At 49.2% G+C, this 12526-nt stretch overlaps 1 protein-coding gene across 2 annotated transcripts in view; it reads left to right on the forward strand.

The window, feature by feature from the left end:
* The first annotated feature begins 4562 nt into the window (after positions 1-4562).
* TRABD2A (TraB domain containing 2A) overlaps positions 4563-12526 on the forward strand; it is a 56528-nt gene continuing 48564 nt past the window's right edge. The window contains exon 1 of one of the 2 annotated variants that reach the window (XM_014852846.3): positions 4563-5033. In XM_014852846.3, the coding sequence (XP_014708332.3) occupies positions 4926-5033 (108 nt within the window). In that variant the 5' untranslated portion in view covers positions 4563-4925. The remainder of the gene's footprint in view (positions 5034-12526) is intronic. The other variant, XM_014852845.3, reaches the window with a different exon arrangement.

The raw sequence follows: 12526 nt of genomic DNA on the forward strand, positions 1-12526 counted from the left end.
GACCTGTGGGGCGTCTCACTAAGAGGGTATTTGGAGGGCTTGCTACAGGATTTGGCTTGTGTTGTTAGGTGATTTTGAGGAAGGTTAAAGGGAGCCGGGCTTTGCTCTGGATTGGACGTAATTCTGATTGAGCATCCGTACAGTTTGCTAGGGCTGCCGTAACAAAACACCACAGACTGGGTGACTCAAACAACAGAAGTTTATTTCCTCAAAGTTCTGGAGGCTAGAAGTCCAAAGTCAAGGTGTCAGCAGAGTTGGTTTCTCCTGAGGCCTCTTTCCTTGGCTTGCGGATGGCTGCCTTCTTGCTGTGTCCACACACGGCCTTCCCTCTGTGCCTGGGTGCCCCTGGTGTCTCTTTCACATGTCCAAGTTCCTCTTCTTACAAGGAGGGCAGTCACATTGGATTAGCAGCCACCCTACCAGCTTCATTTTAACTTAATCACCTCTCTAAAGACCCGACCTTTAAATACAGTCACATTCTAAGGCATAAGGCTATGGGCTTCAACATATGAATTTTGGGGGGACACAATTCAGCCCATAACAGTACCTTAACCCATCTTGTATATGCGGTGGGGGAAATGATTGAGGCTAAAGCTGGGATTGATAAAGCAGCAGTGGCCACTCGTTAGCCAGGACAGGAGGATGTCTAGTCCTTTTTGTGGTTTGGACAATGTTCATGTCTTGTCCATGTTGAGATGTGGTTGTGGATTGGTCTTGATTTTGTCTTCATCCATCACAGTCAAAGAATGGCCTTGTCACAGGTTGATAGACTGTGAAATTATTAATTTTCAACAGGAGAACACCACGACCTGGCTGTGGAAGTTGCCAGCTTGTAGCAACTCCAAGGCCTCATTGATAGAGCCAGGCCAGTGCCCAGCTATCAGGGAATGCTTTCTCTTTCTCATGATCTAGGCACACACGGTGCTTGTTAAGCAAATGCAGCTTTGGGGCAGTTACCACATTTTCCCACTTAGAAATTCTGTTGCCAACACTGGGTGACCAAGGGAGTGTGGCAAAACTCTAGTCCCCTTCCAGGAACGCAGGGAACCTGAAGATCTGAAAGTTCAGGAAGCAGGTCTTCTGCTGCTCACTTTGAGCACACACCCTGATGCTGGAGTGCCATGTTGGAACACTGAGAATTCCTTGGCACCCCACTTCACCTGGTGTGTTAGTTTTCTGTTGCTGTGTAACAAATTACCGCAAACTCAGTGGCTTAACATAGCACACATTTATTATCTCACAGTTTCACTGGATCCAGGAGTTCAGGTATGGCTTAACTGGGCCTCTGCTTAGGGTAACACAAGGCTGCAGTCAAGGTGTTGCCCAGGACGGGTTCTCATCAGAGCCTCAACTGGGGAAGGCTCTGCTTCTGAGCTCACCTGGGTTGTTGGCAGAATTCATTTCCTCGTGGTTGGAGGACTCATGGCAGCTTGCTTCTTCAAAGATAGCAATGGAGAGACAGACTCTAGCAAGCTTGGCACAACGTGTACATCCCATCACCTTTGCCACATTCTATTGGTTAGAAGCAAGTCACGGATCCTGCCTATGCTCAGGGAATAGAATTAAACAAAAGCATGACTACCAGGAGGCAGGATCAAGGGGGTCTGCCCACCACACCTGGGCTGTATGACCATTTTGGGAAATGTGCAGAGTGTTAAGTGATTCAGGACTAAGATGGCTGCAGGTCAGCCAAGCCAGGCAGGGCAAGTCAGGGAGAAGGCACAGAGGTGTGGCAGAAGCCATGGCAAATCCTCTGTGCCCCCTGATACCTTTGTTTTTGAGGAAGATCTGATTTTGGGAAAGAGCCAAAAGGCAGCTGGGGTATAATTTCCTCAGGTGACTGCTATGAGGGGACATGCTTCACAGGTTTGTGTAAATTTAGGAAGCCATTGGCAATGGCACAAAGGAAGAAATTAAGAGTAGGTAGACAGAAGGTGAATTGATGGGTTATCAACTGTACATGAAGGAGAAACAGAAAGGAGCAGGGAAAGGTTTAGAAACATCCAGGTCTGGCAGTGGGATAGACCAAGAACAATACTCAAGTGAGGGAGTTGAACTAGATACAGAAATTCTGTGCACAGGCAGAGAGGGGGCTATGGGTACATTTAGCATCTCCTTCCTGAACAGAAAAGGGAATCCAGGAAGGTCTTCAGCCTAGATGTCTTTAGAGGGCAGGTGAGGATGAGGCCATGCCAGCCTGCCTGTCACCACGTCTGGGGCAGCACCTTGGAGTGACAGGGGACTCAGAGTGATGAGATTCTGCTGAATGTTTGGACACCGAGTGCCTTACAGAATAAATCCTCCTTAATGATAAGTCTGACTAAGGCAGGGAGTGTAACCACGAGGCCCCTAGAGCCAGTTGGAACAGACCCATCTCTTATCAACGAGTGATTAAGAATTGTTTTTCAGAACATTTGCACAGTCACGTAGCCAGAGCATGCAGAGAACAAGAAATCTTGACCTGAAATGACCCCGGAACAAAGATTCTTCTCCCCATGGAACCAAAGGACTGGGACATGACCAGAACTTAAAAGTCAGACTCTCATCAGAGGCGAGGGGTCTGTCATCCAGGAAGTTCCAGGGTTAGAATCCCTTTCCCATCTTACCATAAGTGTTCAGAACCTTACCATAAATGCTTAAAGCCCACCAATCAAAACCTGTTCTCCCAGCATTTCTGCGTGCCAGCCTGTTTTCCCTAACCTCTTAAATTTCGCCCTCAATCCTGAATCAGGGAGACAGGTCTAAGGGTATGTGCTCTTTGTCTCCTTGCAGATTAATCTTGCAAATAAAGCTACTTTTCTTTTCCTAAAGGCTGATGCTGTGATAAATTGGCTCATTATGCACATTGGGTGGTGAGCTCTTGCTTGGTACCAGAAGCTCCACCTAAAAAATGTTAGAACCAAACACAGTTATCCGTACCTGACCTTTCAAACTCAGCATGTGACTATGTTCTGGGCCATATAAAAAGTCCCAAGAAATTTAAAATGATTGAAATTATACAGAGTATCTTCTCTGATTACAATGAAATTAGATTAGAAATCGATAACAAGGTATCTACTTTTTGGAACTCCGTAGTTTGGAAATTTAGCAACATACTTCTAAATTATCCATGGTCAAAGAAAAAAATCACCAGGGAAAATAGAAAGTATTCTTAAATGAATGGCAATGAGAATACAACTTTTCAAAAATCTGTGTGATGCAGCTAAAGCAGTGCTTAGAGGGAAATTTATAGCTTTAAATGCTTATATTACAAAGGAAGAAAGGTTTAAAGTCAATGACCTAAGATTCCACTTTAAGAAGCTAGAAAAAGTAGAGCAAAGTAAATCCAAAGTAGAAGAAAGGAAATAATAAAGGTAAGAGCAGAAATCAATGAACTAGAAGAGACAAACAATAAGAGAAAATTAACAAACATTAATCCTCCCCCTCTTCTCTCTAACCCCAGCTGACTGGTTGATAATTCATTTGGAGTGAGGGGAAAGAGTATGAAATAATAGTTAATTCCGTACTTCCTTTTGAGTTCTTCATGCTTTCATATCACAACCAGAGGAGAACGTTTTTGCCAGTAGGTGGCAGCGCTGGCACCTGGAAAACCCGGACAGGCTGCGTGTTGGGTCGACTTGGGGATCAAGATTGCCACCCGGCTGACGGCTGAGAGGGAGTCATTTGAAGACAGGAGAGCGAGTCAACTCCAGAAAGCAAATCCTCACTCACACTTAGAACAGGAAAAAGCGATTTTGCAAAAACACCTGAAGTCTAAACGCCCGTGCAACCAAAGCTTGAAAAACTTGTCTCTTTAAAGCCAGAGGTTCTTTCCTGGAGTGCTGCGGCTGGGCTTCGGGGTCTCAGAAAACTCCTCCTCCCATTGTGTGCATATCTGGGCCATCCCACTACCATCCCCATGGGGAGATCGTCCACATTCTCTATCGGATTCTCAAAATGGACAGGGACTTGAAACAATTAAGGTCGCCTGTTACTAATGCTCCATTAAACACCACTTAGAAGTTAATCACGCGTAAGATAAGTGTGGGCTGTAAAGAGAGGCGGTTAAGTGCACTCAGGCCTTGGGTGGGAGGTGGGAGAGGCCGGACGCTGCTAGTTGCTTTTATAATTTTTTTCTTCCTGAAGGACCAACGCTGTGAGAAGCCCCTCAAGGAGTTGGAATCGGAAAGGGAGCGACCACATTTTGCAGGCCTACTATGGGCGCCAAACGAGTTGCCTTTCATAAATGTCCTCATTTAATCTTTGCCGTAATCCTTTGAGTTCAGTGTTCACATCTTAATACTATACCCGCAAATCCCGTAAGTGAAGGCGTTTGTGGATCCAGACTTTAAGTGAATGTACACGCTATTCCCCTCTTTTACAGACAAATCTTCCATGCGATTTCCTTTATCTAAGTGAACTTTCCTTTTAAAATAGCCTTTCGTTTATTTCTTTGGTCTATCTCCTTCAGCCAAGAGCCACCCTCAGAACTGGCAGCATAAACGCAGACGGAAGAGCAGCAGCCAACACGATGTTAGGTCGAACCTAGAAGACAGTACTGGAACTTCACTTTTCCTTTCTCGCCGGCTCACGAGGTGGCCGGTGGCCCTGGCGGGCTTTGGGCGGGAGAACCCGGGGCCGGGGCTCCAGGGCCGCAGCCGCGCGGGGCGGACGGGCAGCTGGAGGGCTGGGAGGGGTCAGGGCTGGGTCCCACGTGGCCGAGGCGGCCGCAGGGCTCCCCGGACCCCGCCCGGAGGCGGCCGCGCAAACTGCAGAGCTGGAGGCGCAGGGCAGCAGGCGAGCGCCCCGGGGCCCCCGAGCCCGGCGCGCCATGGCGGGCGCCCGGCGAGCGCGCAGCCCCGTGGCCGCTGGTTAGCCCGGCCGGGCGGCCACTGCTGCCTCACTCCTTCCTCGGCGTCCCAGGCCTCAGAGCCGCTGTGAGGAGGATGAGTCCCTGGAGCTGGTTCCTGCTGCCGACCCTCTGCCTCCTGCCCACGAGCGCAGCCCCTCGGCGCGGCGCGCCCGCCTCCGCCAACTGCGAGCTCAAGCCCCAAGTAAGGCGCGGGTGAGGCGGCCTCCCGGCACCTCCCGGGGGTGGTCACCTTCCGAACCCCACGAAGCGCCGCGCATTCGGACCCCGAGCCGACTCTGGGGACCGGGCTCCCACTGCGCACGGCGGCGCCTCCGTGCTCTCGCGTCCCGCCGCGGCCCCGGGTCCTGCTTTCCCGCGGGGCGCAGCCCTTCGGCCGCGTGAGACCTTGTCCCCCAACCCTCGCCAGTCGTCAGCCGAAGGGAGTCCAAGCGGGGTCCCCTGAGTCTCTCCATCCTGCTTCGCAAGAAATCCGGGGGTGAATCCCCGAAGACAGAGGAGGCACATTTACTTTGGAAGTTTGTTCTGCCCTCTCTTCCCTAGTGTTTAATTTCTCCTGTTCTTAGCGAAAATGGTAAAAGCACCCCGCCGCTGCTTGATTTAACCTTCGTATATTCAATGTTTGAGTTAGAAGGGATTTTGGGGAGCTGAAGCCAGCTTCCTTGTTTTACCAATCTGGGAAACTGAGGCTCAGAGAGCGACCTTTGTGGTTCGGGTCACAGAGCGCATTCGCGGAGTAACCGGGTCTGACGGCCTTGCGTTCGCGCACAGGGCGCTGCTTTAGATATTCGCATCAGCGTTTTGAGGGTGAGGGGAACCGAGGCGACGGAGGCCCAGGGACCTGCCCGGCTCCACTCAGCCCTGTGGGAGCAGAAGCCGAGCGGAAACCAGGCAGGTCTCGCGTCTGCGAGGCTGGACCTCTTTCCAGACGAATGTTTCCTTTTCCTGATCAGTTTTCTGACGCTCGGGATTTTCTGTCGCTCTCTAGTCTCTCTCGTCTAAGCGCCGTGGAGGTTGAATTTTGCGAGTTTGTATCGGTGGGTCCTATCTCTGTGGATCCCTGGCCATGGGACGTGTAATTCTAGGCTTGTGCTTCGGGTGGCCTGTGCGCCCTGGGGCGCCGGGTGCCGGCGTTTAGGGGTCAGCCCACCTTCGTTGACACCTGCGCAGCACCCGGGTCCGCGTCCACCTCTGAGTATTCATAATTTTATTCATTGTCCTAACCACGGCAAAGGAGATGGTGACCTCCCTAAGCCGTTCCTGGCACACGGGGCTGGCCGGGGAGGCGCGCGGTGTTGCCGAGGCGCCCGGGGCTGCTGACACGCGGGGCTCTCCGTCCAGGAACGCAGGAGGCGCTGTGGCTGCAGAGGGAAGCCTGCACCGGGGAGACCCCAAACTGCTGCGAGGCGGCAGCTGCGTGCTCGTTATACAAAGCAGAAGCCAGCCTTCCTCTGAAAGCAGTGTCTTTCGCTTTGGCAAAATCTATTACCAGCTCGTGATTATTTTATTACAGATGAGTCCTGATAAGCTCTCTGCTCTCTTCTTTTGAATTTATCTTCCCGGGTCTTTTATTCTATACCAAACTTTTTGGTCTCAGGACCCCTCTACCTTCTATAAACGTATTGAGGACTCCAGAGAGATTTTATTTATGTGGGTTAACTGAAATATTAGTAAAATGCAAGTTTAAAAAACAATGTTAGTAAATACACAAGCACATAAGCCAATAACCGTCAGAGCGGTGATATCACACGCACGTAGCCTCTAGAAAATTCTGTTTGTACACTTGTGAGAGAATGAGAGTGAAAAAGGAAAATGTCTTAGTATTATTATGAAAATAGTTGTGTCCTTACAGACTGCTTGAAAGGGTCTTGGGGACACCCACAGGTCCCTGGACCACACTTTGAGAATCGCTGTTCTATTGCGTGGGCACACTGTCTTGCCCCTGGGGAGGTCAGAAGGGCAGTCAGTGGCAGGGCTGTGTGCTTGACCTGCGCCTAGAGGGCACTGTGGGTGGGTCCCCAGGGAGTTGGGGTCTTGCGATTGGAGAGTGAAGGTCTGGGATCCAGCCTCTAATCCTTGTGGCAGATTTCTATAGCATTCTGGAGGGACTGTGGCTTGAGAGCCAGCTTGGTTTTCAACTTTAGTTAATCATTAGAGAGTTCTTCTGAGCCACATCCGTCCACAGACACTGCAGGCTTTATCCTGGGCACCGCACAGGTGGAATCTTTTCCTTATCGATATTCAAACAGAACTCTCCAGTGTTCTTCACTGTTCCTGACTGTGTTCTTTACTTGCTTTTTCTTCCCCCAGATGTCCACATGCTTGCACCCATACTTCCCTCTGGCCTTTGCTCATATTCTCTCAACTAGACCCTTCCTGATTGCCTATCAAAAGTTATGTCAACCCCCCACGGCACCTGCCCTCCTGTCTGCCTTCCTGGCTTTATTTTTCTCTGTGTCTCTTAACTACCATCTCATAAAAATTTTTGTTTATTGCTAACCCCTCCAATGTAATCTTCCTAAGGGCAGGAATTTCTGTCTGTTCTATTTGCTGCTGCATCCCCAGCACTTAGAAGAGTGTCTGGCCATAGCTGATGCTCAATAAACGTTTGCTGAATGAAAAGGATACACTAAGCCAACTTACTTTAGTCTCATTCCAGCTGGTCTGCTGAAGGATGGTCTTTGAAAAGTGCAGTTGTCACGGGTCCTGGGATGCTGGGATGGGAGGGGCTGAGGGGTGCAGCTGCTTAGGGACTTAGCCCACATCACACAGGTTGTCATTGTGCTCCTTTGTTCTGTTTCATTGCATGGCTTCCGCACGTGTGTGTTAAAATCTCTGGTAATTCAGCTGATGGAACTTGTAGCTTCTTGTGTCTCCATCATCCATGGCTGTGTCTTTCTCTTTCGAGAACGATTGCAGCAAGGTTTAGAAGGGACAAGTCAATAGGGTTCACTTTTTTTCCTTTTAAGTCATCATAATGTTAAAATACATGGCGTCCTCTAGTAGCATGTGGTGGCCTCTGTTACAGTGAAATGGGGCAGTAGAGCAATTTTGTGGGTTTTTGGGGAGGCAAACAGCCCTACCCCTGAGAGTGTCAGTATGAGGGAGGCAGGGCAGTTGCACCCGGATGGTCACTGCAGTGGGCTGGGGGCTCACCAGGGGGCAAAGGCAATGTAAGAGCTCCCTGATCAGAAGCCCTGAAGACTCTTCTTCCAGCTTGTGCCCTCCCGGCATCCCCGCGGGGCAGTGTCACGGCCGGCAGGGGTGGTTGCTGGTGCAGAGTGGGAGACGGGGTGCCCCGTTCAGTCAGAACAGGACTGCAGTTACTGAAGAAGCTCTACAAGATGAGGATCACTCTTTAAAAATGCTTTAAAACTGCTGGCTTAGCATCCAATTGTGTTATCCTGAAAAGAGGGAATGGGAAGAGGTGATTTAAAGATGGCAGTGTGGGTTTATCTAGACAGGGGCCAGGAAGGGGAGCTGGACAGAGCCTTTCCAGGTTTGCAGGCAGGCAGCTCTCCTGACAACATGGCACCTACTAGGAGATTAATTGAAAAAGATACAACTCTGAATCTCCAGTAAAGTCTGTCGCATGTTAAGGCTGCATAACGTGGTGTTTGAAACTCCGGGCTCAGCAGCCAGCCTACCTGGCTTCAAATCCTGGATCCACTTAGCAACTCTGTGACTGAGGGTAACATAATAGACCTCTTAAGGCCTCCATGTCTCCATGTGGAAACGGCCAGTGTTTTATTTAGCTGTGTGTCCTCCCAGTTCTTCTCTTCCCATTCTCTCCTGAGGGGGCACTGGCAGGCTCTCACCCCCACCATGCCACCAAAGTTGTTCTTGTCCAGGTCCCCGGTGACCTCAGTGTTGCTCAGTCCGGAGGTCGGTTCTCAGATCCTCGACTTACTCGGCCCACCGGCCACACTGAACCCACTTGCTGACTTTCTCCTTGAAGCTCTTCCTTCGGTCGGCTTCCTGCTCCTCTCATTTGCCCAACCACCTCGCTGGCCGCTTCTCATTCTCTTTTGCTGGCTGGTCTGCTTTCCCTTGATTTCGCAAGGTTAGACCATTTCTCTCCTGGTTACACGTCGTCCCCTTGGAGATCTCATCCTGTCCCATGGTTTTAGATAACATCTAAGTGGTGACAATACCCTCATTTTTGTCTGTGGCCCAGGCCTCTCCCTAACTCTAGACTCGTGCATCCACCTACCAACTTGACCTCCCTACTTAGTTATCTGCTTGGCGTCTCAACTCAACAGGGCCAGAAACAAACTTCTGACCTTCCCCTCGAATCCTGTTCCACCCCCTGTCTTCTACATCGTGGTTGATGGCAACTTCGTCCTTTTAATTAGCCAATTTGTCAGCAGATCCTGTTGGCTTGAGCTTCCAGAATAGATCCAGAATCGGATGATGTCTCGTCAGTTCTGTCGCTGTCACTCTGTTCTCTCACCCGGATTATTTCAGTAACTTCCTAACTGACCTTGCATCTGCCCTCACCCCTCAGTAGTCTGTTCATCACAGCCACCAGAGTGATCCTGCTAACAGGTTAAGTCAGCTCGTGCTGCTCCTCTCACAAAAACCTGTGCTGGTGCCCGTCCTACTCGGCATAAAAGCCTGAGCCCTTCCAGCGGCCAACGAGTCCTGTGTGGCCTGGCCTTGCTCACCTCTGTGACCTTTGCCTCCTGCTTTTTTCTTCAGTCATCCCGCTGCAGTCATGCATGGAGGCATCCTTGCTGCTTCTTCATCACTACGACATTCCTGCCGCAGGGCCTTTGCACTGCTCTTCCTTCCTCCTGGAGGGAATGCTCTTCTCTCAGATAGTCCCACAGTTTGCCCTCTCACCTCCTTCAGGGCAAGCCTTAAGTGTCCTACCAGACACTCAATGACCTTCTTGGTCACCCTATTTAAGACCACATCCCTCCACCACCAGTGCTCCCTGTTCTCTTTGCTGCTTTCATGTTCTCCACAACAGTATCACTAACATACCCAGGGCAGGGGCCTGTGTTTCATTCACTGGTGTGTTCCTAATGCCTAGAATACCCTAGTGCCTGGAACAGTGTCTGGCACACAGTAGGCACAGCATAAATAATTGTGGAAGAAATGAGTGTTGAACGAATGTAGTAGGATAAGCCAGGTGCAATGCTAGGATGGTGCCTGGCAGCCAGTGAACATTCAATATCAGCCGCTGCTCTGAGCATCGTTATTGTTACTCCATGGCTAGATGACAGAACATGAGTATTGTTTTGTTTTGGTTTTTTTTGGTGAGGAAGAATCACCCTGAACTAACACCTGTTGCCAATCCTCCTCTTTTTGCTTGAGGAAGATTGGCCCTGAGCTCACATCTGTGCCAGTCTTCTTCTATTTTCGTATGTGGGACGCCATTACAGCATGGCTTAATGAGTGGTGTGTAGGTCTGCGCCTGGGATCCAGACCTGTGAACCCTGGGCGGCCGAAGCAGAGTGCACCAAACTTAGCCACTGCGCCACTAGGCCGGCCTGAGTATTGTTTTTTAAAAAATCTGAGCAGTTTTCAGTGAAAAGATCATACCGTGACTTTCTAGTCTAACACTGACTGAAAAGGCCACATTAAAATAACCGAATAATAAAATAAAAATGGTACATAGAGATGAACAGACTATGCTTCTGAAGAGAAGTGCAGGTATTTTGGGGTAGGATGGGACATTAGGGAGATTAGTGTATCGGATAAAAACAAACCAAAGGCACACCACAACGCGCCCCCTCACCTCGCCTCTCCACATACCCCGTGGTCCTGCAGTGTGGGTTTTCCGGGAGTATGTTTGTTCAATGTCATGGTCTCCTGATAAATGACAATGAAGTGGGTGCCCATGGGGTCAATGATAGCATTTTAGCCCTTTTGCTGCGTCTCCCAGTTGGAAACCGCTTGGAAGTCCCTTGGTAGACTGCATGGACCTTGTGTGACTAGATCTCTTGCATAGATCAGTGGTCCCCAGTCATGTCACCATCCAGCACTCCTTTGGTCATCAACTCACCCCCTAAAATGAACAAATAAGCCAGACTAAACCTGTGCTGGGAAGGCCACGTCTAGCGAACCGGTTGCATTTATAGGTCATTATTTTGTTACCCATTTTAAATTGACCAAAGCCACAACTTTCAAACTCAGTTTTTGATTAGCGAGCTTGATCTAATTCTAACCAACCGTGAGAGGTTAGATTACTTAATTAGCCTTGGCAACTGATTTTTGGTAGATGTACAGTTTCCATTTGGCTTTTTAAAGTATTTAAATAACCTGGGGACCCTCATTGCCCCATAAGAGGATGCCTGAGGGCTGCCTGGAGACCCCATACCTGTTTCATCTCTTAATATTAATTCAACCATTGGTAGGTTTGTAAAATTTTTTTTAAAATACATTCTTTCTTTCCTCTCTTCATTCATTTAACAATTACCTGTCTGATTTGTTTATTACCGTAACCTATGGCAGGGGTTATTATCTAACGTTTACAGATGAGGAAACTGAGGTGCAGAGAAATGAAGTGGCTTTTAAAAATCTAGATGGGGGCGCTGAGAAAGAAGCAGAAATTAGGCATCTTTTGCCCAGTTAGTGCATTCTTGAAAAGATGTGTGTGAGAGCAGAACTGTAATTTAAATACTTTAAAAAACAGCCTTGCAGGCTGGGGGCTGGTGAGATAGGCTGTGTTTGGCTTGTGTGCTGTTTAAGAAAATCAAGGCAATGTTTTCCAATTAGAAGATTCTATTTAAAATCAGGATTTCTAGTTTCTTTGAAAAGTCCATTCTGGAGCGCCAGACCTGTCCCCGTGTGGCCAGCAGGGGCTAGGGTCGCTTAGCCAATATCCTTTATGGAGAGTTGTGGGCTCCTTTGCTGCTGACCTTCCCCGACCCATTATCTCACCCCCAGCCCACGTGTTCACCTGCCTGCCTCTGCCCTCATCTGAGTGGTCAGATGGTGTTTTGGTGGAAGATGGCAAGAGGGGAGGTGGAGCAGAGAAGGTCAAAGGCTGTGGGAGGAGGGTCCCTGCTTCAACCAGCTCCACTCTTATCGGTCTTATATTTTGAGATTCTGTGTTGCCTTTCATTTGAAAACAGGTTGCTGCAGCTTAAACAGTAACACACAACTGCAAATACAATTGATCCTCATTATTTGTAGGTTCCATATTCGTGAATTTGCCTACTTGCTAAAACTTATTCATAACCCCAGTGCTTATGGCACTTTCACGGTCATGTGCCGACATGCCCAGGCTGTGAGCAATTTGAGTTGCCCACTGTGCACGTTCCCGGTTGCCATCCAACGAGTCGATGCTCCACCTTCTTGTTTCTCGTCTCATACCGTAAGCAAGTGTCATTTTTGTGTCTACTTAGCGCCATGTTTTTTGCATTTTTGTGCTTTTTGTAGGTGATTCACTGTTTAAATGTCCCCAAGCATAGTGCTGCTGTGCTGTCTGGTGCTCCTCAGCGCAAGGGGCTGTGATGCGCCTGACGGAGAGCACGCGTGTGTGAGATGAGCTCCAGGCCTGAGCTATAGTGCTGTTGGCTGTGAGTCTGATGTTAATGAAGCAACACTATGCATATATTAGATAAGGTGCTTTTCAACAGAAGCACATGGAAAACAAGGTTGTGTATTGATCTGTTGATGAAGATGTTGTGACCAGAGGCTGGCAGGAACCCAAGCTTGTATTTC

This window comes from Equus asinus, chromosome 6, assembly GCF_041296235.1.
Source record: "Equus asinus isolate D_3611 breed Donkey chromosome 6, EquAss-T2T_v2, whole genome shotgun sequence".
NCBI classification, from domain to species: Eukaryota; Metazoa; Chordata; class Mammalia; order Perissodactyla; family Equidae; genus Equus; species Equus asinus.